The sequence below is a fragment of the Acomys russatus genome, chromosome 1 (assembly GCF_903995435.1).
Source record: "Acomys russatus chromosome 1, mAcoRus1.1, whole genome shotgun sequence".
NCBI lineage: Eukaryota > Metazoa > Chordata > Mammalia > Rodentia > Muridae > Acomys > Acomys russatus.
In genome coordinates, this window is record NC_067137.1 from 30,611,796 (window position 1) to 30,638,947 (window position 27,152).

Sequence of the window (27,152 nt, forward strand, 5' to 3'; positions counted from 1 at the left end):
AATGTTTATTACTCAGTGATAAATTCTTCGCATGCTTTATATGTAAAAAATTACAATAATTTGTGTGTGCGCGCGCACACGTATCATGCATGCACACGTGTGTGGCAGTGGGAAGTTCTTCACTAACAAGGATACAAGCGGAGGCCAAAGATCATTGTTGGGATATTTTCTTCAACTGCTTTTTTACCTTATGTTTTGAGACAGAGTCTTTCAGTGAGCCTTTTGCACTTCAGCTAGACAAGATAGCAAGCCCCTGGGACCCACTTGTCTTTGCCCTGCTCAGTGCTATGTTCAAAGGTGCGCCCCTTCTCAGTTCTGGCACTCAGTTCTTCTGTTTATCTGGCACACACTTTCCTCACTCCATTCAGCATGCCAGTTTCCCCAGTAACTTTTTAATGCTTACTCAATTATTATCCGATCAGCGTCTCCATTTTTTTTAATGGAGAAAATTAAGATTATTAAAACTAACCAAACTCTTTCAGATTCCAGAAAGATGGGGTAGTAGAGAGTGGTGGTATAAAGGAATTCAAAACTAAGGCCTGAATGCCATATTCTTTTTTTTTTTTAATTAATTTATTCTTGTTACATCTCAATGGTTATCCCATCACTTGTGTCCTCCCATTCTTCCCTCCCTCCCATTTTCCCCTTATTCCCCTCCCCTATGACTGTTCCTGAGGGGGATTACCTCCCCCTGTATATGCTCATAGGGTATCAAGTCTCTTCTTGGTAACCTGCTGTCCTTCCTCTGAGTGCCACCAGGTCTCCCCCTCCAGGGGACATGGTCAAATGTGAGGCACCAGAGTATGTGAGAAAGTCACATCCCACTCTCCACTCAACTGTGGAGAATGTTCTGACCATTGGCTAGATCTGGGTAGGGGTTTAGAGTTTACCGCCTGTATTGTCTTTGGCTGGTGCCTAAATGCCATATTCACTAAAAGATTATTTGGAGATTTTCTACTATTCAAACTTGACAATCAGTGGCTTTTGACTGTCAACAATCTGTCACTGTCTTTTGTGGTTTCAACAGTGTAGGTTGGTAGGACAGATGTATCTTACCTACATGTGGATGAAGATTAATATCAAAACAGAAACCATACAATATGGTTTGACTTCATAAACCAGGGTCTGGGGACTGTCTTTGATACAGTGCTCTCTGTTTCCACAATAGGGGGAAAGGTACATTACAAAGGTTAAGCGTTGGGCAAAAAGGAAAGACAGGCACAGATAGTACAGGCAACATCCTACTCTGTTCAGCCATAAGGGAGGGGCTTTGGCAGTGACTTTGTCAAGAGTCTTTGCCACTATGAAAGAAAGCTCAAAACAAAACTCCCCAATTAGAATCAATTCTTAACTATCAGGAAAACTCCAAGTCTACAGACAAATAACTGAGCCAACAAATGAGTTTGCCTTTCATTTCAACAAGAAAATAGACAGAGCCAAGTAGAATTGATATGATGAGTGACAGAGTCAGGCTTTAAAAGACTTACAAACAATCAAGTTGTAAAATTAGCATTGCCGTATAGAACACATCTGAGCACCTTACACACCAATTCCTAGAGTTGCAGGGGAATGACTGTAAGTAAGTAAGCTGAAATAGGAAAGGCCATTGCTCTATTTACCACAAAAAGCATAATTATGTATGCATGGCATCAGTTACTATGGAATCCCACATGATGTCATAAATTTGACATTCCAAATTCAGAGCTAGACTGAACCAGCGAAGTGGGAGGAAATGGAGCTGGGGAGATGAGGCCTTTCATAACAAAAAAAGAATTCCATCAGTTGAAGAAATGAGTCAAACATCTTTGAAACAGAAAAAGAAAGTGAGTGAGTGAAATGCCCTAGCATCTTACCAGGAAGTGGAGGACACATAAACATTAGTCCATCTTTTCTCTCTGGGAATGCTCTGCAAAAACAAATAAGTCCGGATCATGGAGACATGTAAAAGGGAGTAAAGGGAACAGAAGAAAGGGGGTGGAGAAGGAGATCATAGGTCAGCCTAGCCAGCCTTTGTTGAGCATATGCTCACAGTTAATATGAAGAAGTAACTACAGTGATTCTGTAGGACAGAGACATAAACACTACAGTTCAGTGCTCAGAGAGATTTGTACAAGGACAGAGGAATGTTCCCCTATGGTATTGCACCAAGATCAGGATGAGATTCGTTTAGAGGATTGCTGAAGAGAAAGTGGTTTACAGAAAAGAGCCAGAGGGAAAAATGACTTATCCTAAATGGTACAGCATGGGAAGGGTGGTGAGCGTGGGAGTAGGAGGTAGTGGGGGTCGATCCTGAGTCTCCTGGTCTGCCTGGGTGGCTAGAGTTGACCCAGCAATGAAGCTTCACTAGGCTTGCATTCCATAGAAGAAACAAGTTTGGAAATGTGGAGGCTTTTAAAGCCAAGAACGATGACTGACCTGAGAACCTAACACAGAGCTGAAGAATGTTTGGGCTTAAATCTTTTTTGGAGCTAGAAGTGAATAGCTAGAATATTATGGAGCCTGGAATGAGGTGTGGAAGATGATGGAGAAAAGTCGTGTCAGTTCAGTAATTACACAGCTAAACCATTCCTTGAAGTCACATTACCATTCAGCTAACATGGAGAAGATGATTCATAGGCAGGTACAGGGAATAGATAGATGAATACAGAGAAATTTCCTGAGAGAACTTTGCTCTAACTTATGTAATAAGGCTCCATAAACTGACACTTCACACTAATATTACTCATATACTCTACATCTGAAGTAGCATGGAACAAATAGTCTCCTGATAAGCATTTCCCAACCAAGAATGAAAACATCAATATTTGATCAGGTTTCCATGAAAGACACGGTCATCCTGACTGCTCTTGGTTTTTACGTGTTAGTAGGCACTCTTTTTCAGCTAGACACTAAGAGAAATTTTGATATTAAGAATAAGTGTTTTGCCAAGAAACCTGTACAAGATTAAAGTCCCTGTTTGTAAAACTCAAATAATATTGGTTAGGGTCGTTAAATGTGTTTCTGTTCTATATGGAAATTTAACAGAGGATGAGAAACAGTTATTCTGTATAAGCCACTTCATATTTAAACCCAAGTGGTGTTGACCCTGGAAGACTGGCATTGCCTTTCTCATTCTTAATGATAAGCATTGCTCATACTATGAGTCTGTGAAATGACCAAATCACATAATAGCATGCTTATGTAATTTTTTCACTTATAAAATACATTCGTATTTTTACCTGTTAGAATGGGAGAGAAACCATGTCTAAAGTTGACGTACATTTTTGATGCTGGCAAAGAGACAATATGTACGTTTTATTTACCCTTTTTTTTTTTTTTTTGTTAACAAACCCAAGGTTCCTATTGTCTCTGAGAATCAAAATTAATAAACATTCTTTGTTTCCGTATTAAGAATGAGCCTGGGATGAGGTACTCAAAAGAGAGTCTAGATGCAGAGAAAAGAAAGGATCCTGACAAATCTGGAGCTCGTCTGAGCACTCAGGTGAGCTACCCTGCATAGCACAGCTGAAAGAAAGAGCAGAAAGTACAATGAAAAAAAAAAAAAAAAAAAAAAAAAAAAGCAAGGGGGAAGCTTCACAAGGGACATGTGAGCCACACAGGTCTGCAGCATGGGTACCTAAGGTCCTAGTGAAGAGGTTAGGGACACACTCAGGAGAAGCTGGCCCTTGCCCTTGCTCCAGTCCACAGCCTCCTGTTCATGCAGAATAAGAGTAGAAATACAGTCTCCTTGACTCAGCTACAGGAGGAGACTGGTGCACTCAGATCAGGGAGGGAAGGGAAGTCTGGCCATCACATTGACCCATTTTCTGCACAATCTTTCAGATGAGGCGTGCGGGCTATCCGAATCACTCGCTGAGATGTTGCCCCATGCGGTATCACCACTCCTGTAGACGCTGCCTTTGTGCAGCTGAGGGAACTAGCCCCTGTCGCACAATACGTATTTATTTTCACATGTGCCTGTTGTGGGAGCAGGGCCGGCAGATCACCATGATCAGGGTGAGCAGAGATCAAATGACTAATTTGGGAGGGGAGCCCCAGGCATCCTGGGTAGGGGAAGGATATGGGACAGAAACTAGTCTACTTGCCTCGCCAAGGTGTCACCATGAAACAAAGGCTGGCAGGTTGTATGCACTTGTGTGTAGCTGTCACAGAGCCCTGCTGCAGCTCTGGCTTGGGTGCCAGCTGCACTCACTTTACAGTATGGTAAAATCATAGCTATGTCATTTTAACCTCTATCACTACACTTATCTTTTTTAAAATTTTAATTTACTATAATGTATTCAGATTACATCCCAATTGTTATCCCTCACTTGTATCTTCCTGTTTCCACCCTTCCTCCCTCCCTCTTCCATCCTATTCCTGTCCCCTAGACCTCTGACAGAAGGGGGCCACTTGCCCCACCACATGACCACAGCCTACCTGTCTCATTTGAATAGCCTGCTTCCCCTTCCTCTGTGTACCACCACACCTCCCCACCGAAGGGAAGTGATCAAATTGGGGGCACCAGAGGCCATCCTGCTCTCCCCATAACCATGGGAAAAGGAGAAAACATGACTTAACTCTGTTATGCACCATAGCAGAAGTGTCACAGGTGAAAAACTCTGAGCTACTATAGTAGCCTTGTAAGACTTTCTTTTGTTTGTATATTTTGGATTTTGTTTTTGTTTTTGTTTTTGTTTTTTGTTTTTTGCTTTGTTTTGTTTTTCGAGACACGGTTTCTCTGTGATAGCCTTGCTTGCCCTGGACTTGCTTTGTAGACCAGACTGGTCTTGAACTCATAGAGATCCACCTGCCTCTGCCTTCCAAGTGCTGATTAAAGGTGTGCGCCACCACTGCCAAGCATAAGGCTTTCTTAATATTGGATGTTCAAGCTCTTCAACGTACATCTCCACTTTACTTCATACTGAAGTTAGGATTGGGCCAAAGCAAGGATGGTACAAGGACCTAGAATGAACCAAGGGTTGTAGACATGGGGTGTGGTGGGTCATCTTTCCATTGGTTGCTGCTGCTTTAGCCTGGCATGGTTATCCTGTGGGCACATACATATAAGGAGTAGATGGTTAAGAATTAAGTAGTTGGGTTTCTTCTCTTACACAGGGATCCCAAGAATTGCCTGTGCCTAACTCAGACTCTCGAGGGTACGTTGTGCGAAATCAGTGGTCCCGAACATCACGGAGCCCATCCACTGGGGCTCCATCTGTAGATGAGCCCAGAAGCAGGAATTCAGTTTCCAAGGTAGAGCTTGTGGCGAAAGAGAGGAGTGGGTGATAATTAATGACTTGTATCTATTGGGACATACTTTTCAAAGTGCTCAGGGCTGGGAAGTGGTGGCCCATGCCTTTAATCTGAGCACTTGGGAGGCAGAGGAAGGTGGATCTCTGTGAGTTCAAGGCCAGCCTGGACTACAGAGTGAGTTCCAGGAGAGCCAGAGCTACACAGAGAGATCCTGTCTTGGAAAAAAACAAAACAAAACAAACAACAACAACAAAACAAACAACAACAACAAAACCAAAGTGCTCAGGCCCAGCTCTGGATAAACTACTTGTTTGTAGTCAATTTAGCTCTTCTAGAAACACCCAGGTAAACCCAAATTTAGTACTGAGAAAACCAAAAGCACAGAGTAATCTGCTCAGCCTTCACACTACATAGCAGTAGAGAGCAATTTGAAACAAAGCGTTTAGGGCCAGCTGTATGTTCTCTGTCCTTCATCCACACAACAAACAACTGAGTACCCCTGTCTCTCAAAAGAGGAATGGGATGAAAAATATCAAATCAACAAGAGAGAAAAATTAAATGCCATCATATGTGCTTTAGGCCCTTAACCAGGCCTCCCCAGAGAAGCAAATTTGTGAGATTCTTTTTGGATGCATAGACTAGATTCCCAGGATACATCTATATTCTGTCAGGTTTAGTACAGTAACCTCACCAAGAATATACCTTCCACACATGTGAAGCAAACAAAATTTGAGATACTATGTGAATGTTTAATAACATATTGCAAAGCCCTGTTAGAAAAGGTATTTTTTCTCTAGAGTTGCCCCTTCTTACTTAGAGAGTCAAGTCTGTTGTTATCTGATAGCATACTAGGACTGCAGATGTGTGATTCCCCAGCCTTCCCAGAAAGCACGTGCTTTTCGAAGAGCAAAGGGACCCATACAGGATCAGGATATGACGAGCATTCTATCAACAGTGCCATCTTGCATAGTTTGATCATGAAGCTGTCTGGAGTCACTGAGTGAGGCAAGGTCTCTGACTTACGCTGCTTAAGGATAAAAGAATTTGATCCTTTGTACTCAAAACCAAATAGTGGGTGCTACAAGGATCACCTGTGATATGCATGTTTGAGGTGTAAACAGGGGCGTTGGAGGATGAGAACAGAGCAGTCTGTTTTAAACATTAGTATCCAGTGTCTGGCGACTTGAAATGCTTGCCTGCTTTATGTCTTAGTTAAAGGAGCTAAAATGAAGTAGAATTCAAGACTTGGGACTAGGCTAGAGCTGGGAGACACAATGTGGGAGCTAGGGATGTGCATCCCCGTGGTCCTGAACTTTAACCCCCATTTCTTCAGCAGGCCCCCAACAGCTCTGCGACCTCTCGAGCTTCCTCTGCCTCCCCCAGCCAGCATGAGTCTTTGCCTCTACCTCAAGCATCAGAAAACCCCTCCATACAGCAAACCCAGCCAACCAGACCTGTCACCTCGCTTGACTCACAACCTCCCACACCCCCGGAACCAGAGCCCAATTCCAGACGGACTTCAAAGATGTATGGGCCCACGGATACCTGGGTTCACAGGGAAACCAGAGAGGCTAGGGACTCGCAGCTGAGGGACTATGCTCACAGCTGTGACTCCAGAGAGCTGATACCCAAGACTAATAGAGAGTACCCGCGCACTCCTCCCACTGAGTGGAAGTCCTATGTTCAGCGCCGCCTGCAGTATGGTAACTCTATGGACGTAGATGCGGAATGTATGACTGAAGCCCAGCAGCGGCAGAAGCAGCAGATGGAGGAAGATGAGGTGGACGAGGCTTACTGGTCATCCGTAAGCATGCTGTATGAAAAGATCCCCAGCTGTGCGCGGCCGAGGCCGGTGAGAGTGCTAAGGCCTCTGATGCCCCCGGGCTCCCTTCTCACTTACTGCCTAGGGATGTCCTTCCCAGTCCTTCTCACCTTAGTCCTCTGTCCCTTTTCAGCGTCATCCCTACCCCTTTCTACAGGTGTTGACTCTCCTTTCCTTGACCTCTCCACAGCCCAAACCCAAGCACGCCATCACCGTTGCTGTCTCTTCCCGGGCACTTTTCAATATGGTGGACGACAGAAAAATCTATGAAGAGGAGGGTCTGGAAAAGTACATGGAGTATCAGCTCGCCAATGAGAACGTCATCCTGACCCCAGGGCCAGCATTTCGGTTTGTCAAGGTGTGTGAACTGCCTCTCAGTCCCAACAGGAACTCTGAATGGCAAGCGATAGACCCAGGCGGATCGTTGAGAGTTTGTCAGGTTCTCCCGACAATCCTTGTGCCATCTTTATAATTCTTGCCTCATTCCAGTTGACCAAGTCACAACGACAGCTGTTGAGAAAAGGCTTTTTTTTTTTTTTAAGCTAAAATCCACCGTTATGGATCGTGGCTTTCTTAAATGGAGCCATAGTCTAACCTTTAACAATATCCTGTTTCCTCCATACAAGGAGTCAAGTAGGAAGTAATAAGGAGCTAATGGTCCTCAGTCGTGGAGAGAAAAAAAATGCCTTATTAAAATGAGGGAGTTCAGTTGAGCTGGTCGGACCTCAAATATATCAAGACAATCAAGATGCTCCTGACACTTAGGATCATAAATATGTACTAAAATATGCAGCACTCATAATTAATATCCAACATAAGTTATAGGATTATTGCAACCATGGGAAACCAAGTGATATCTCTATGGGTTTAGGATAAAAGGTGCTTGAAGGACATGTAGAACCATAGGGAACATCACAAGCCCATGAAAAGCATATTTTTTAACAAAAAAATTCAAAATAAAGGGGATGGAAAAGAAGGGTACGGTATTACAAGATGGCATTGTTCTTGAAGAGGACCTGCCCTCAGTTCCCAATACTCACCTAGGGCAGCTCACAACCAGTTCCAGCTCCAGGGAATTTGACACTGCCTATACAAGTGGTTCTCAACCTGTGGGCCATGACCCCTTTGGCAAACCTTTAGCTCCAAAATATTTACAGTAAGAATCATAAGAGTAGCAAATTTATAGTTTGAAATAGTAAAGAAAATAATTTCATGTTTGGGGCTTACCATAACATGAGGAACTATATTAAAGGGCCTCAGCATTAGGAAGAATGAGAACCACTCTTGTATATTCTGTGGGCACCTGCATTCTGACATGTGTTCACACACACACACACAGACACACACACACACACACACCTTTAAAAATAAATTAATGTTAAAATTAAAATAAATGAATCAAAGCTTTTGCTCTCCCAGAAAACATAAACAAGATAAAAGAAAAAAATTGAAATTACCAATCTGCTTCCTGCATGAGTGACATGCTAATTCCCCAATCATTCCAAATTTCTCACAGTGAAATCAGAATTTACAAACTTACATAGGCAAACGAGAAGGAAAATCATAAAATGGATACCCTGATCTTTTTCTCTACCTACCATTGAGATAATTCTATTAAACAGAATGTTCTCAGAGCATCCCATAGACATTACACATCTGTGCCATGGGCATGGAATGAGGCCAATGTGTGGGAGTCAGAAAATACAGGATAATGACATAGAGATGTCTTAAATTATTTCTCAGCCAGTATTCTGCAGAGTTTGGTTCTGACACTGATGAGGTATTTTTCCTCCTGCTGCCTAACACCCACCTTGCCTGCCCTTTCTTATACATCCATGTTTGTAACCTGCAGGCGCTGCAGCACGTCAACTCTAGACTCCGTGATCTATATCCTGAAGAACAGGACTTATTCGATATAGTACTGATGACTAATAACCATGCCCAAGTGGGAGTACGGCTTATAAACAGCGTCAATCACTACGGTAAGTTCAATAAATACCATGTGGAATACCAGCCCACAGCTCTGCAAAAAAGAAGCTGTGCTATTTTGCTAACTGTGGCTTAAACCATTGCAGTGTCTTTGATACCAACACCCCCTTCTACGTGGGGAATGTTTATTTGCCTATGTCAGAACAAGAAAGGCCATGTTCATTTTTAACTTCGGCACAGAGTTCGGCTCAAAGCTCTGGATTTAACTTGTCAAGTGTGAATTTCAAAGTCTTAATCCCAGGTCCTCAATATATTTTTCTCTGCTTTATGTTTTTCACTTCTGAACTTGACTTCAAGGAGCTGTCAGCCTGGAGGCTTTTTCTATGGGATCAAACTTTTTCCTCACCACAGATCCATGTTAGGGGTTTAAAGGTTTTTCACCTCTCCTTCCAGCTCTTAAAATTGGATGCTCCTGGCTGCTCTCTCTCTCCCACACACAAATCCATATTCTTACCAGTAAAACTGTCACTAGTACTTTACAGAAAAATTGTACTGGCATTGGTCTCCATAGCATTTCCACCAACGTGTTACTTTCTTATAAAGTCTCCTCTTTATTTTTCCTACTATGAAGTGACCTAACATTCTCTTTGGGATGCCATCAGCTTGTTTTCTAGTAATGGATCTAGTCATGGGTAAGTCACATCAAAATCGTTTACCTTGTGCACATAGAGATTAGATTCCAGGTTTAAATAGGGCATTTTTGTAAATAATGAATGTGTATTACAAGTTGTTGAGTTTTATTTTATTATTTCACATGATTCAGATTTTTTCCCACATAAATCCTTACTGAACTTTTGTATTATTTCCTTAAAAGGAATTCTATGTTAAAAGGTATAAATCTCTAAAACCTATTAGTAGAGACCATTAAATCACTTCTTTTGCATTACAGAGTATTGAGCCTTAGACCTCATGCATAAACTAGCCAAGTGTGTAACCACTGAGCTACATCTCTCAGCTCATTAAATCTCTTTCTAGACAGCTTGTGTCAATTCATTCTTCCATTCATTGTGAGTGGCAGCTTCAGAAAATCGTGTGAACATTCAACTTTTCTTTTAGTAGTTGGGAGGTATTTTAAAGTTTATTAATTAGATCCCGATGGCATACGCTTATAATGCTAACTTTTCAGGAGACAATGGCAAGAAAGGGGGTTGGGTTAAAGACCTACCAGGGCTGTACAGCAACATAGCAAGTGGAAAACCAGTATGGGCAACTTAAATACACCCTACTTAATAATTTTTAAAAGTTAAATGAACGTGGTAATTGGTAAAAATATCAATTAATATTCCAAATGCTAATAGCTATAATCAAATATTCTGTACAAGGAGGAGTGAAAATTTCAGAATATCTTTAGAATGACTTATAACTTATAAGTACTGTATTGAAGAAATGTAGAAAAGGCTCCTTTCAATAATCAAGGAGGGGGCTGTGGAGTTAGAAAGAGAGAATTGTCCTAGTGAAGATGTGAGTTAAACATGAGGGTGAAAGACTGCCCTATCTATGAACTAGTGGACTGGGCATATCTTTTCAGCATTCTTTTCTATAAGGAGAATAATATCCACCATGCTATTTTGAGTACATTGACATGGTCTATGTGAATATGTTCTATAAACCATAGTGTACCAAATATAGAATATGAAGTATTTGAGAGGTTTTGTAATATCAGTACTGTGAAAGTCATTTTTAATTTTCAATAATTTATAACATTTAGTTAAATGTATAAATGAACTCACATAAGTTTACCAATCCAACATCTTATTCCTACAGTAAATGTCATTTGGATCAGTGTTGTATCTTTAGTCTGAACCATAACACAACCTTTCTCACCTGGCAACAGGTCTGCTAATTGACCGCTTCTGTTTGACGGGTGGAAAAAGCCCCATTGGCTATTTGAAGGCATATCTTACCAACCTGTATCTTTCTGCGGATTCTGAAAAAGTACAAGAAGCAATAAAAGAAGGTAGCAACCTGGGTTTGTTCTCCTAGTGCGTAAGGTTTGCAGTGATGGTCTGTTCCCTTGGTTCTCACACACCTTTTGGGCGGCTTGCCTCTTTATTGGGGCTTCTGCTGAGGCTTTTATACATGTGGCGTCCCTTACGTTTGTTCCATAAGGATTTGACTAGCTGGAAGGGATATTTTCAGTGATTACTCCACAACTCATCTCCATTGTCCCATGGCTGTATGAGACAGACTTAGTGCATGCATACCTATGCTGAGATTTCTAGTTGTGGACAGGAGCAGCATTAAGTGGCAATGAGTATAGAGGAAATATCACTGTAGGGTGGAAGTTTTTACTGGGAGAAACTAAAACCCATGGGCCTCTCCCTATGATGCCAGGAATTGCCTCTGCAACCATGTTTGCTGGAGCCAAAGACATGGCTTATTGCGACACGCAGCTCCGAGTGGCCTTCGATGGGGATGCTGTCCTCTTCTCTGACGAGTCTGAATATATTGCCAAGGAGCACGGGCTGGACAAATTCTTCCAACATGAAACACTATTTGAGAATAAGCCTCTTGCACAGGTCAGTTCAGTGAGCTCAGTTTTCACCTGCTTTTCTCCCAGGATGTGAATATAGATACTGTTCCTTGTGATGACATTGTTAATTTGAAAATAACTTTAAGATTGAGAGCCTGGATTCTAATAAATAAATAATTAGCCCCCAACATCTCTTACAAACCAAAAACAAGTATTTGGGGATTTTGGGGTTGGGGTTGGAGCTTTCTTTCTTTCTTTCTTTCTTTCTTTCTTTTCTTTTCTTTTCTATTTTTTTCATTTTTTTAAAATATCCATTTCATGAAGTATTTAAAATCAAGATCTGGAAAGGGGATCTGAACAGAAGGAAGTTCAAAACATGAGAATGGTATTCAGACTGGATTTGAACCGATGGGTGATCCAGTTTTACTTTGGATACGCTGCATAGAACATTCAGCTACAGCATGAGCTTGGCTGGACCTGCTGGCCTTGCTCTCTGTCCTTCGAAGGATGTTCAGTCTTCCAGCAGATATGCCATGTCTACAACATCTTTTCAGATATCCCTTGTCAAATTGGGGCCGCTATCATCCACTACGCATTTTCGGAATTTGCAGAATGGATGTTAAGTATGATTGATACCGTTCTACCATTTATTGAGAAAATCAGTTGCTTTAGGAGATCAATCGTATGTAAATTTACTGCAGGATCTTAACTTGTTGAGACATTTCTGCACAGCAGGTACACTAGAGATGGTCATATAGGCTTTTAACCCACCTAGTCATTTAATTTTTATTCATTTCATTCCTTTCTTCTGTTTATTAGTTTGTATTCCTCAAAGAAATGGTTTCCTTTGTCATTTTTATAACCACAAACTTTTGAATGTTTTACTGGGTTTTTAATGTTTGTAGAATAGTTAGTTATGTGTCTCCAATTTCATGTTTAATATTAGAAATTATGGTCATTTTGTTTTGTTTTATTTCATTTTATTATGGTGTGTGTGTGTGTGTGTGTGTGTGTCACTATGGGCAGAGGTTTATCACTTGTATTTATCTTTTCCATGAAGTATATTTCCTAACTTTTTAAATATGATGCCTAAGGGTCACTGATTCCAGTCTTTTTTCTTTCTCTCTCTAATTTAGGCCTTTTGAGTTTTAAGTCTTCTTTGTAGGCTACAGTTTCATTTCCCAGACTTTTTAAAGTGATGCCATTTTATTTCAATTCAAAATGTATTTGAATTTCTTTATGACTTCCTCTCTGCTGGTGAATTATTTACAGTGAAGGTAAATTAACTGCCAATGATTTGGTGAGGTTATTTTCTTCTACATAGTCCTCGATTGTTATTTATAAGTCTTACTCCATTGTAACCAGATAATCTATTTTCTATTTTACTTTTGTTTGTTGTGGTGTGTTCTGTGCTGAGAAGGTTATAACCTGCTGAGTGTGCCCTGTGTTTAGTAAAAATGATATGCTGCTGATTTGGAAGAGATATTCAACAAATGTAAAATAGATTAAGCATATTAATGTCATGCTGCTAATATGAAGGGAGGTGTGTGTGTGGGTGTATGTGTGTGTGTGTGTGGGTATGTGTGTGTGTGGGGTGTGTGTGTGTGTGTGGGTATGTGTGTATGTGTGTGTGTGTGGGGTGTGTGTGTGTGTGTGTGTGTGTGTGTGTGTGTGTGTGTAAACAACAGATGGAAGTCAATTGTTTTCTCCTATTTTTCTCCTTATGTTTTGAGGCAGAGTCCCTGAACCTTGAATTTACAGCAACACTAGCTTGACAGCAAGCTCTGGTCATCCTCCTGTCTCTGCCTCCCTAGTGTTAGGATTAAATTCCTACACTTCCACCCCTGGATTTTTATGTGGTTGCTATAGACCCAAACTCAGGTCCTGGTGCTGAAAAGCACTTTAGTACCTACATTATCACTCTAGTTAAGTTTTAGATGGTCAATTCTTAATGTTTGCTTGCTGTATTCACATAAAGAAGACAGTCTTGGGGTATAAAAACATCCCTGGGGACTCGTTGGCTGATTGAGACAAGATCTAACTATTTCACTGTCTTAGGGTTTCTATTGCTGTGATGAAAGACCAAGACTAAGAAATCAGCTTGGAGAATAATGGGTTTATTCAACTTATAGTTCCACTGCACTGTTCATCACTGAAGGAAGTCAGGACAAGAATTCAAGCAGGGCAGGATCCTCGCTACAGAGGCCATGAATGGGTGTTGCTTACTGACTTGCTCAGTCTGCTTTCTTATAGAACCAGGACCACCAGCCCAGCCCAGCTGGGCTCTCCCCATCATTAACCAATTGAGAAAATGCCTACAGCTACATCTTATGAGGGCATTTCTTCAACTGAGGTTCTCTCCTTTCAGATAATTCTAGATTGTATCAAGTTGACATAAGACTAGCCAAAACTGACTCCTTGTCAACTTGACACACAAACGCATCACTATGAAGCCACAACCCTTCCTTTTTTATTCATCTCCAAGATCTCCCATTAAAATCAGGAATAACTTTTCAAAACCAATAGTCTTTACAAATTCAAACACATTAAGTTTCAGACCTCTTAAAATAGCCAATATCCTTTAAAATCCAAACTTAAAGTTCAAAATTTCTTAGCTGTGGGCTCCAGGAAAACAAAAAAATAAAATAAATATTTTCTTACTTCAATAGGGAAGAACCAGGGCACAGTCATAATCGAAACAAAGCAAAACCAAACTCCCAAAAGTATAAATAACAGAATGCCCAAATGTCTGGGACCCACTCACAGTTTTCTGTGCTCCTCCCAAAGGCTTGGGTCCCTTCTCCAGCTCTGACCTCTAGGGCACACATGACTTGTCTTCTAGGCTCTCGCTGGCTCCACTCCACTGCTGCTGCTGTTTGTGTCGGTCACCCCATGGTACTGCAATCTCCAAAACATCAGGATGCCCTGCTACAACTGGCCTGCATTTTCACCAATATCCTCTCATGGGTTCTCTTCACAGTGCCAAGCTTCATCTTTCTTTTATGATTCTTACAATCTTGGGCCTTCAGCTGCCACTGAGGCTGCACCTTCACCAATGGCTTCTCACAGTGCCAAGCCTCAGCTGCTTTTTGTGATCCCTTCGTGCATTCAAAACCGGCGCCACCTGGGTTGTCTCAAACTACAAAGTTTTGCTGCCAGCTCACAGTACAACTTTGGCCACCTCTGGAACACAGCTTGTGTGTGCTCTCAGGAAATACTTTCTAGAATATCTTACTTAATACTTCACCCTTCTTAATTACTATGAAACTCTCATGCCCAGTCCACCAGCATTGATTATCCCAGCAAAGCAAAGCTGTTCCCTTTAGTAGTTCAGGTATTTTGTTAATCACAACTGATTCTTCAGCCCCAGCCAACCGGAACCACGGAATCTTAAATCCAAATAGCAAATGGTCCTGATAGAGTCTTTTTAAACTTCCCTCTGAAACTTCACAAGACAGGTCTCCATCTTCGGCACTGTTCTCAACATTCTTACCTTCCAACCTTCCACAAAACATCTCACTGAGCTCTCAACATTCAATGGCTTCCGAAGTTCCAAAGTCCTTCCACAATCCTCCTCCAAAACATGGTCAGGCCTATCATAACAATGCCCCACTACACTGGTAACCATTTGTTTTAGTTAGGCTTTCTGTGGCATTGATGAAAGACTATGACCAAAAACCAAGTTGAAGATTTTTTTTTTTCCAGCTTACACTTCCATATCACTGTTCATCATAAAAGGAAGTCAGGACAGGAACTCAGACAAGGCAGGATTCCGGAGGCAAGTGCTGATACAGAGGCCATAAAGGGTAATGCTTACTGGATTGCTTTCCCTGGCTTTCTCAGCCTGCTTTCTTATAGAACCAGGAAGATAGCACCACCCACAATGGGCTAGGTAGGCACCGCCCCATCAATCACTAGTTAAGAAAATGCCTACAGCTGGGTCTTATGAGGGCATTTCTTCAATAGAGGTTTCCTCCTTTCAGATAGTTCTCCTGCCTAGTTGACATAAGACTAGCCACCATAGTCACCAAGGCTTTTCTTGAGCTTATTGCCCTCCTAACTCAGTTTCCCAGGTCCTGGGATTGCAAGTGTGTTCCACCTGGCAGTTTTAAATAATGTATTTTGAATCCCATGCGTTTAGGATTATTATTTATATTCATCATATTTGTCAACTCCTCTTTCTCATACAACATAAGGGTGCTTGTCACCAAGCTGAATGACCTGAGTTCTATCTTTTTGTAGACAAAATACAAATCATGGAATAAATATCCAGGCAAAAATCATACTGAGGTAAAAAGAGGGCACTGAGCAGAATGTTGTTAATATACTGAATTCTCAAATATTATTTCCACAAGCACTTTTTTGAGAAGACTACAACTATGGGACAAGTGCTGGCCAAGCAGGTCAATGGCTGCATGCACTAAGACATCAAGGAGCATAAAATGTATTTACTCATGGATTTAAACACAAAACAATGGTAAACACTAGAATAAGATAAAAAAAAAAAAAAGAAGAAGAAGAAGCAGCAGCTATTATGTCTTAATGTAGAAACTATAATGCTGCACAGATAAACAGCTTTAAGACATGGCTGGATTCAGGCCAAACAAAGTGACAATAATTTCCAAGTTTTTTTAAAAAATGGTACTTTTGGTTAACAGCTGAAGCGCTCATCACCCAGTTACTAGAGACAGTTTATTCCTATTGTCCTAGCTTACTTATTTATAGAATGTTCTTTCACACTTAAAATATCTTTGTCTGGATGATAAATGATGTGGTTATCCTAGATTTATTCCAGGCATGCAAAGGGATGGTTTTGTATCAGGAAATATCTTCACATAAATGCAAAGAGTTTGGCACCGTGCTGGAAGCCCGGAATCAGTGTACGTCAGTCAGCATCGTGTGGTTTATAAGATCATGTAAGACCATCTCTGTTCCAGTAATCACTTCTTTCCGCTCACATACACACAGCTGAGACATATATTCTCTTTTTCAGGGTCCCCTTAAAGGCTTTCTGGAAGATTTAGGCAAACTGCAGAAGAAATTCTATGCCAAAGACGAGCGGTTACTTTGTCCCATCAGGACCTACTTGGTTACAGCGCGGAGCGCAGCGAGTTCAGGCGCCCGTGTGCTGAAGACCCTTCGCCGCTGGGGTCTAGAGATAGATGAAGCTCTTTTCCTGGCTGGAGCCCCCAAAGGTCCAATCTTGGTGAAGATTCGGCCCCACATCTTCTTTGACGACCAGATGTTCCACATCGAATCAGCTCAAAAATTTGGCACCATCACGGCCCATGTGCCTTATGGCATTGCTCAAAAACGCAACTAGGGATGGGAAGGAAAAATAAACCGTGGCAGTCTAGTATTACAAATGGCATTGTTTTGGTTTTAGAGTAATTAGGTATATCCAAGAATGGGACCACAAAACTGAGCTTCTTTGGTGTTCTTCTTTTTTTGGAAAACATTTTGAAATTGTCACGTTATAGTCAAGCTACTTCTCTTTAAGTTAAGGGTGTTGAATCCCATTGCACCTGTGTAAGTTATAGTGGTGGCTCTTTAGATAAGTTTAGAACTTGGATACTTATGCTGTTTCACAAGAACTTTAATTTCCAAAAGCACTGATCATTTTTTAATATTAGGAGGGTAAATAAATTTCCATCCATCATCACCTGAACAGGTATCCACAAGGTGCAATGAGAACAGTTAAGAACATTGCTGAAAACTAGGGCTCTATCCTTTGTTATCTCTGTGTGGCAGGCCATTTACCAAATCAAAACGAGAAATGTCACTTTGTCTGCGGGCATACACAAATTTTAACTCTGTCCACCTCTAAATAAATCCCCTGGTGCTTTCCATTGGGGGTTTTTGAGACGAACTCAGTCATGGCAGCCTCAGAAGGGAAAACTACAAGTCCCAGGAAGCCCCGCGAGCACTAGCCCTGGACAGCAGGAGGCGCCCCAGAGTCCTTCGCGCCACACCCCCACTCCACCCCCCCGCCCCGATTCCGGAACCTGTGTGTTAGGTCCTTTGCACCCGCCCCGGAAGGCTATGGCAGTGGGTACTGTGGCCGCAGCTCTCCTTGCTGCGCTGGGCGGAGCGCTGTGGCTGGCGGCCCGGCGGTTTTCTGGGCCAAGAGGCCAGCGGCTGCAGGGAGGCAGTGACCCGGGCCTCATGCACGGGAAGACAGTTCTGATCACCGGAGCAAACAGTGGCCTGGGCCGCGCCACGGCCGCCGAGCTACTGCGCTTAGGGGCGCGGGTCATCATGGGATGTCGGGACCGGGCACGAGCGGAGGAGGCGGCGGGTCAGCTCCGGCGGGAGCTCAGTCAGGCTCGGGGTCCTGACCCCGACGCCAACGACGGCCAGCTGGTCGTCAAGGAGCTGGACCTTGCCTCGCTGAGCTCAGTGCGAGCCTTCTGCCAAGAACTGCTACAGGTGTGGGTCTAATGGGACCCAGCCACCTTCCGGGAGGGTGAGGCCTGGTGTGACATTGAGAGTGGTTTAGGACTAAGTAGGAAGGACACCTGCCTGCCTGGGACACTGCTAGTAGGAGGGGCAGGTCTGAGAAGGAACTCCTGAGAGGTCCCCAGAAGAGGTCCCCAGAAGAAGTGAATAAATAAGCCAGTGTCTGATCATTTCATTTTGTTAGGCGACGAGGACAGTCCAGGAGTCACCATCTGATCTTTGAATTGTTTTTTCCTGGATCAGAAGTGAAATATATGCCAAATTTGTCTTGGTGTCACAAGGCCTGAGAGCACTGCAGGAGAAAAACTAGCCAAGAACTTTGAGATTTTCTGTAGAGGTTTTCTGGTTTTTTTTCTTTCTCATTTCCATTTCCTGGTTTTGTTTTTGTTTTGTCTTGCTGAAGTAGGAGGGAGTGTCACTTGCTGTTTGACACCTTTGCATCATCCCTAACCAGCCCCTACCCTATTTCCAAAGAGAAGGGAAATTGGAATCCCCTTAATGGCCCAAAGAGGGACTGGAATGAAAACATAATGCCCAGCTTTATGAAAGATTCGATGTATTGCCAAGAGATGTATGCCAGTCACACTTTTAAATGATGAACAAATACCATTGGCTGTTGTCAGATCTTGGCTGTAACTCTTGTAAAGCAAGCATTAATATCTCTTATTTCGTAATGGGGAACTGAGGCCTAAGGAGGCTAAGTCACTTAACATGTCTGCCTTCAGAGTACTTGCTTAATGTCCTGTTCTATATTCCTGGTGCTTGAAAGCTGACGTGTGAGTTTCTTTAGGTGTGTGGTAAATACTCTACTGAAGCAGAAAGGCTGTGGCCAAGGTGGCTTGCCAGAGGTAGATCTAAAGCTAGTCAGGCACGGGAGATGGGGGGATGTGCTTGTCTCTGTTGGGTAATCTCTTGAATCTACAGCAAAAATTCTAAGTGTCTTTTTTTTTTTTTTTTTTTTTTTAAATATCATGTACTTGGACGAAAAGAAGTATCTGGAAGTTCATTTGTTAGCAGTTAGATCTAAGCAGCCTAAATTGGAGTGTGCTCACGATTCCATAGATGCCCAACAGTACACATCATTCAAAATTAAGTATATAACTCTTATGTAGCAATAATTATTAATAGATATATGTGCCTGTTAGTCACTGTAGTTACTTTTCCAACCGCCAAATCAGCCACCCTCTTTCTTGTCCTACATAGATTTTTTTTTTTTCACTTGCTTTCAAGACAGTAGCTATTAATAACTGCTGGGAGCACAGCTACACGAAGAAACCATATCATCCGAAGAGAGAACAGAGAACGTACTGAACCAGTTGGAGCTGGTAGTTTTGGGGATGAGTAGAGAGCGTCACATTTTCCTTCAGGGTTAAGCCATTCAACAGCATGCCCCTGCTGTGTTCTGGGCATCATGTTGCTTATTGAGACCTGGTGTAGAGCAAAGATGTTGGTATCTTCTTTTGTCGTTAGCCTTTCGTTTGATGTAGCAGATCAAGTAGGGGCACTTATCTCTGCGAGATCTTCGAAAGATAACCTGAAGCAGGTGAGCCTGTCTCACTGATGTGTAAATAGGGCTGAGTGTGCTTCTTCCCGATACCATCGCTGCTTTGGTGTCTTAGGGTAGAACCAATACAAAGGTCAGAACGCAAGAGGTAACAAAATTGTGCTATCGTAAGTATTTACATTCTTTCTTGGCTCTGAAGTTCAATGATTATAATTAGAAGAAAAAAATAGACATTTTGACATTTTACTGTTTGGTATTCTTGGAATTTATGCCATTTATCTGCTAGAATTTAAAAAATAGTAAATGATAAAGTCTTAACACAAATCCAACAAAGAAGGATAGCTCAGAAATGATTAATTCTGGAAACCTTCCTAGAGGATTAGAGAAGATGAACACTCCTTTCTGTGAACTCATGCCCTCTTTTTGAAGTTGGCTGTTGGAAAACATGAAGGTTTTTTCCCACAGGCCAGAATGAGAAACAGTTAACCCAACAGGTAGCTTTGATAACAGTTGTGAAATTTAACACATTTTTCTTTCACTTGCACTTGGCAAAAAAACAAAACAAAAAAAAGTAAGAGTTGAAATTTGACCTGAAATTAATTTAATCATAGGTCATCACCATGCCTTTGTACCTGGAACATGCTGTGCATTTCTTTTCCTCTGTCATCAGAAGAGACAGAGAAGCCAGGAAAGAGCCAGGAAAACCAACTTAAATGATGTTGGGAATGAGAAGGCTCCATGTGAGAACAGGACAATTTAGGACTTTAGTTTGGGAAGATGTGGGCGTACATGATCAAAGTACTAAGCTGACTATATGGATATTTTAATTTGGGAGCCCCTTGATGCTTGCAAGATATTTCCTACAGGAAGAAAAGACAGTTCTAGAATTACAGTGAAAGGTAGTGGTGTGCGTTGATGCTCTCTTCTCTTACCTCCTGTACTATTGTAAGACTTGGGTAACGGTCCCTGCATTGTTGCTAATATTTTTGTCACCCACTCGCTTATTTTATTAACTTTTCTATCTTGATTTATTCACAGTATTCTCTCTAGTACAAAGTTTGCATCTCTGACCTCTGTCCCAGTTTTAGGGAAGTGGCCTCAGTTACTCTGTCCCTGTGGTGACCTTTTATACCTAATAGAACTGCAGATTAAATCATCTTAATTTGCCAGGTGTGGTGGCGGCGGCAGCGCATGCCTGTAGTTACAGCACTTAGGGAGACAGAGGCAGGTGGATTTCTGAGTTGGAGGCCAGCCTGGTCTACAAAGCGAGCCCAGGACAGCCTAAGCTTCACAGAGAAACCCTGTCTCAAAAAACTAACTAAATTTAAAAAAGCATCTTAATTTGACATTGATGGTGATATCAGTAAGGTGGGAGTCACAGTAACAGGCCTCTGCTGGATATGGTCTCCCTGCCCACCCTGGCTCAAGCTCTGTTTTAAACATTCCAATTAGAAGGCCCAGGTAGGTTATTAATTATAAGAATGGGTTTTGGAGTCTCTTTAGGCTAGTTCTTACGTACCTCTTAGGAGCTTGGTGACACTGACCAAGTCACCTGCATGGCCTTGAAATTAGAATATTATCTGGGAAAGGGGACCAAGTAGGCCCTATTAATCACGCAACCTTTCTTTGAAAGTATATACTTTTATATTTTGCAAGTTTTTTAAAGTTTATCATAGGGACATACTATACATTTTATGTGTTAACACCAAATTTAACATGATAACACCAAATTGATACTTTCCTGTTCAACTGAAATAAAGGGAAGACAGAATCCTGAGTCCCTCATCCTCAAATTTGCTGTGTTTGTAAGAAAGATCTTGAAAAATTACCATAAAAATCAACATCTGAGTGAAATGTGAGAGCATTAAGTTATATATATATATAAAAAAAAGATTGACAATGTTTCAATTATTTACCACATACAGAGGCTAAAATTTGATATTAGTTTTAGTCTCAAATTCTTTCTCTTAGTAAAACACAAATGAATAAAAAGAGCTATGGAAACTGTATATTCATAATTCTGCATTCTCTTTATGGTTTCAAAGGAGGAGCCCAGGCTGGATGTCCTGATCAATAATGCGGGAATTTTCCAGTGTCCGTATATGAAGACTGAAGATGGGTTTGAAATGCAGTTTGGAGTGAACCATCTGGGCCACTTCCTACTCACCAATCTTCTGCTTGGACTCCTCAAAAGTTCAGCTCCCAGCAGGATCGTAGTCGTTTCTTCCAAACTGTATAAATACGGAGACATCAACTTTGAAGACTTGAACAGTGAACAAAGCTATAATAAAAGCTTCTGCTATAGTCGAAGCAAACTGGCTAACATTCTTTTCACCAAAGAACTAGCCCGTCGCTTAGAAGGAACAAATGTGACTGTCAACGTGCTGCACCCTGGTATTGTGCGGACAAACCTTGGGAGGCACATACACATCCCACTGCTGGCCAGACCTCTTTTCAATTTGGTGTCATGGGCTTTTTTCAAAACTCCGATAGAAGGTGCCCAGACCTCCATCTACTTAGCCTCTTCACCGGATGTAGAAGGTGTGTCAGGAAGGTACTTTGGAGATTGTAAGGAGGAAGAACTCTTGCCCAAAGCTATGGATGAGTCAGTAGCAAGAAAACTGTGGGATATCAGTGAAGTGATGGTTGGCATTTTAAAGTAGGAGTAAAGACAAGAGGGCTATTCATAAGACTGTCCATCACACCCTTGGTCGGGAACAGTATGTTGTGAGCATGTGCTGTTTGAAAATGCTTGGTTTAGCAGTGAAGCTGCTGAGAGGCACACGTGGACATTTGACAGGCATTGGAGTTATTGGGGCCTAATACAAAGTTCGAGAAAGATGTTTTAAGTGTAGATCATAACTAAAATGACAGAATTCTGTTTTATTAAACGTCATAATTGGGCAATTATGAATGCTAAAGATATTGGTAATTTAAAAGATATCATAAGGGAGTTTTAAAAGTCTTTGAGTTTCATGGCAGAAATGTTAAGAATTTTTACTGCAATGCTTGTTTTGTAGAACTAATATGCCCAGTATATGCACATAAATTATCACTTGGAATAAATGTATGATGGAGATGTTTCAGGGTGCATTTCTTTAGAAGTAGCTGAATGCAGCCCTTTAGCTTATCCTCATTAGCCTTTCTTGGACCAGGTTCTTTCTGTCATATCCTGCACACTGCTGAAAAATCATGTTCCTAAAACTCCAATCTATGAACTGCTGTCCTATTGCACTTCCAAACCTGTGATGGTTTTCCACTTAACCATACAATAAGTTTTCTTAGCCTATTTTTTTGTTGTTGTTTTGTTTTGTGTTTTGTTTTCCTTTTCCAGCTGTAGAATTCTTTATTCAAAGAACTCAAACATCAATGCTGAGTATTTAATTTAAAGTGTGATACAAGGCTGGAATCCACCAAAGGGACACCATAGAATATTGTAGTTGATCAATTATTCATACTTAAACTTCAAGCTCTTTAATTCACACTGGAGTCACTCCATGGACCATCCACATGCCTTGCGCTCAGTGCTATTGGGTGGAAAGAATTCTGTCCACCACAGCCCAATAGAGTGGACTAGATGCGTGGAAACAGACTATCTGAAATATAAGTAAGAAAGAGACTTATAATCATATTTAAAGAGGTAATTGTCTGGTTACCACCTTCTTAGATGTCTGCCTACAGTGCCCAACCATGAGAGTAGAAGAGCCACTCATGCCCTTGCCTTTGGATCGTCTCCTTCTATGTCCTTCAGTCTGGAATACCCTGTTTCCAGGACACAACTGACCTATCACGTGTCCATCAGGTGCAACTGTAGGCAGTAACCATTCTTCCTACTTTGTTTCCTTTTATTTTAGTGGTTTTGCTTAAAGTGCACTAATTAGTCACTCCAAGTTCAGTTAGACAACTTAAAAGAATTATCCAAAGAAATGAAATGGTTTTTTTCCTCCCTCAAGAATAAACTAGCTTATTGTATGGAATGAAAAAGCACAATAAAGAATGAAGGGGTGTTAGGCATAAAAATAACTGAGCCCAAATGGGCATACTGTAGGCATCTGCATTGTAACGCCAGAAGTATCAGCTTAATAACTTCATTCTTTTTTGTCTTGATACTTCAGAATATTAGTTAAAACACACACACACACAAAAAAGAGGAAACTCCATTTAGTTTAATGGCTATCTGAGCAGAGCTAACTCTTTTTGTTTGTTTGTTTGTTTTGGTTAGTAAAGAATGTGCCATACCTGGTTACTAATATTGATTCTTCTCCAGATTGGTAAGCTCTTGGTAGATCGTGCAAAAGATGTTTTCTTTTAGAGCATTACCTTTTGAATACAACAAATAGTTCTCTCATCACAGGTGTGTCTCCGCAGAGTCGTGGGAAGAGCTACATCATGTTCTTTGAAATATTTCTTAGGAGGTTATCCTACAAAGAGACCTGCTGAACTTGGAAATATGGCCAGCAAGTACATGAGAAAGCACTTGGAAAAATAGAAGCTAATAAATCTGTCCCACACCTTGGCTTCATTAAAAAGGAGCTCCTTTTTTCATTTAATACCATCTTTTTCTGCCTATGTTTTGATACTTGATGCTTTTCAGTGGTTTGGTCCCTTTGAGCCTTTCAGAGTTTTTTGTGGCACCACAATAAAATAGGATATATTAATTTATCATGATGGGGAAAAAATACTCATCTGCAGACACCAGCTGTTAAGGTAAAATGAGCCGCCATTTGAAGGATGTCTTTGCCAGTACTGTGGCTGATAGAATCAAGGACCCACAGCACCAGCCTGACTAGGTACAGTTGGCAGATTATTCCAGCTATTTCTTTCTCCCATAACTCACTCTAATCATTCCACCTAGCGAAGGGAAACAGTTCTGTTACTATGATCCTCTTACACGCAGCAAAACGCTTGTAGAGCAAGCCTGAGTCAGGTAATGAAGTAAATGAGGTGAAGCCCATTTTTTCCATCATAATTCTTAAATGTGTTGGTTTTTTTTTTTTAAGTGAACCATTCAAGCAGTTTGGTCCTAGAAGCCACACAGTCACTGGCCTGCTGTTTCACCATCACCCACATTACTTAATCTAGTGGGGTTCCTAATTATCTAACCTGGAAAGGGATTTCATTTCTTAGCATAACACCACATTGGGTTTAATTAGTCACTTCCCAACTTAATCCTCCCAATAATCATGGGAAATTACTTAACATTTCAAAAGTGTTGTTTTCCTAGCTCTAGTGTTAGATCCACTTTAATTTTTATGGTTTCATATGAAAGTGCATATGTGTCTGACCCACAGCACCCATACACCAAGGTCACAGAACAAGTTTGTGGAGTCAGCTCTCTCCTGCCACCTTTCCCTTGGTTCTAGAGATCAAACTTGGGTCAGGAGGCATCTGCAGCAAGCACTGAACTATTGTCCTGGCTGGTAACTATGTACTTTAGAGAACCGGTCAATGACCGAATGTGACAGAGAAACTCAAGCATTTAGTACAATGATAACAGACACATCCACTTTTCTTTCAATAGTATGCCTGTTAGTGACATTAACAGTAATAAGAGTCAGTGCTGCTGCTGGTTAGCTGAGTGCATTTGATGGAAAGGACTCTGACCCAAGGATCAGTAACCTGTTCATATAAAAAGATAGAGGTGCTATCTGAGACTTGATGAGTCATTTCCAATTTATGTTACATCTTCTCACATGCTGTGTTTGTATTTTTTGCCAACATTATAAAATTGTAAAACCATTCCCAGCTAGTCCAGAACATTCTATTGTACTTCAACAGCTAGTGCCATCTTCCAGGGCTGGTACATTCACACAGCTCATGTTTATACAGCAGTTTTAAGAGTACAGCAACTCCTTCTACTGTATGAAGCTGCTTCTGTTTTTCTATATCATTTTTAATCTTGTGTGATTATTTGCTTGAAGACCCAGGAGGTCTAAGGAGTATATTTTTAAATCTATCTCCAGCTATAGATTCTGGTGTGAGGAATAGCAGTTATCTGCCTCCAACTCCTTCCCCGCACAAACCTGCTGAGCCTGGCCGGAGATCTAAGAAAAATCTATATTTGAATATTTAATTGATTCCAAATGTCCCAAGGACCACTAAAGAGAACATGTTACTAATCACCCTTCAGGAGCTGAGCGCCCACGGACAGCTTCAGATGTTCACAAGGCTTCTCCGCTGAACAATGGGGGTTAAATTAGCTAAGGTCAACATGTAGGAAGGTAGTTAATTCCTGGAGGAAAGTTGGAAGGCATGCCCAGCTTTCTGCAGACAGCATGGAAGAGGTTTTGCCAAGCCAGATGTTTAATCAAAGTAGGGTCGATTCACCCTTCAGCAACTACCATGTAACAAACTTACTGTAAAACCAGAATTCTCATTCTTTCTGAAAACCCTCAGACTGATTCTCCTGGGATGTGAAGGTGCTAGGTTGACGGGCTTCTCTTTATTACCCTGATGTGTCCAACCTTTAGACATAGCAAGACTATATTATCAAAGTTCATGCTGGAAATCTGTGAAACTACATGACAAAAAATACCCAAAAAAGTTTTAAGTGAGTTTATAATGTTGTGTTAGACCACATTCCAAGGTACCTGAGAGTACATGTGTCCCACATAATTGTGGACTCTTTGCTCCCTTTTGTCCTATCATCATTAACACAATGAAATTATGTGCCATTCCCTTGTTCAATTAGCAAATATTTAAATGTCCTTTATATGTTAGAGACTGGCATAGTGCAGGAGGCAGCAGAGAGAAGCCAGCCAAAGCTATGTGTCCTTATGTGCTTGTTAGCTGTGCTTGCTGTTAATCACAGTACAATATAACAGCCATAACGCAAACTAGTGAACTATGAGGCCAAAGAAAAGTGAATTTTCTGTAAAAGGTAGCCTCAGTGCTTTGCAACAAGGAAATGAGGGCAGACCACTGGATTTTTCTTTTTTAAAAAGTAAAGTTACAAACAACAGAATGACGCAGTAGTGCATACCTTTGACACCAGCACTCTGGACGCAGAGTCAGGCAGATCTCTCTGAGTTCAAGGCCAGCTGGGAATGCCGCACAGAGAAACCCTGTCTTGAACACCCTCCCCAAAAGCAAAAGTTACAAACCACTACTTTTTAATAAAAATAAATGGCATGAACACATGAAAATATGTCAGTACCCAATCCCTTGCAAGTGACTTTAAACTCTGAATCCATTTTTCTTTTTTTGCTGTTTTTTTTTTTGCTTGTTTTTATTTTTTGTCTTTATTTGTAGTTGTTTCATTGGAGGCAGACAAAACAACGGGCTTTATTATGACATTTATTTATGTACCCAGCATTATACAGTGTTCTTATTTTCATTCTCACTGCTGCACCGTTTGGTCATTTTTAAAAAAATGACACAAAAGTTGAAAATCATAGACTGTACGCCTTAAGTGAACGTAGTGTAAGAAGACACAGTTCCAAGTGGATTTAAGCTCAAAGAGCATCAAGGAGGGTGATTAAGCCCTTAGCCTCAAATGAGATGATAGGCTGATTAACGGATGTGCTCCGCTTCAAACTCAGTAATAGCTTCATGGTGTAGATGACTCACCGTTATTTTCTCCTTCTTTCATAAGCCTTTTCATGTCACCAGCCAAATTCAAGAACGAGGGCTTCTACCGTGTAAAACACACTAATCCATGGCATTTCAGA

The 27,152-nt window shown here is 41.3% G+C and overlaps 2 protein-coding genes across 11 annotated transcripts; both read left to right on the plus strand.

Moving 5' to 3' along the window:
- The first annotated feature begins 1,790 nt into the window (after nucleotides 1-1,790).
- On the plus strand, nucleotides 1,791-16,859 carry Nt5c1b (5'-nucleotidase, cytosolic IB). 10 transcript variants are annotated; one of them, XM_051143425.1, is made up of 10 exons: nucleotides 1,791-1,823; nucleotides 3,392-3,482; nucleotides 3,875-3,996; nucleotides 5,098-5,235; nucleotides 6,572-7,087; nucleotides 7,248-7,415; nucleotides 8,910-9,039; nucleotides 10,881-11,003; nucleotides 11,381-11,565; nucleotides 16,513-16,859. In XM_051143425.1, the coding sequence occupies exons 1-10, from the start codon at nucleotides 1,791-1,793 to the stop codon at nucleotides 16,840-16,842; spliced, it is 1,836 nt and encodes a 611-aa protein (XP_050999382.1). In that variant the 3' UTR covers nucleotides 16,843-16,859. The 10 variants fall into 10 exon arrangements, with proteins under 10 accessions (XP_050999382.1, XP_050999378.1, XP_050999379.1 ...); XM_051143421.1 differs by having other exon boundaries at nucleotides 3,392-3,481; nucleotides 3,823-4,047; XM_051143422.1 differs by having other exon boundaries at nucleotides 3,392-3,481; nucleotides 3,823-3,996; nucleotides 5,098-5,244.
- Nucleotides 16,860-17,520: 661 nt separating this feature from the next.
- Rdh14 (retinol dehydrogenase 14) lies at nucleotides 17,521-22,694 on the plus strand. Its single transcript, XM_051143431.1, has 2 exons — nucleotides 17,521-17,948; nucleotides 21,528-22,694. The coding sequence occupies exons 1-2, from the start codon at nucleotides 17,562-17,564 to the stop codon at nucleotides 22,143-22,145; spliced, it is 1,005 nt and encodes a 334-aa protein (XP_050999388.1). The 5' UTR covers nucleotides 17,521-17,561; the 3' UTR covers nucleotides 22,146-22,694.
- The last annotated feature ends 4,458 nt before the right edge of the window (nucleotides 22,695-27,152 follow it).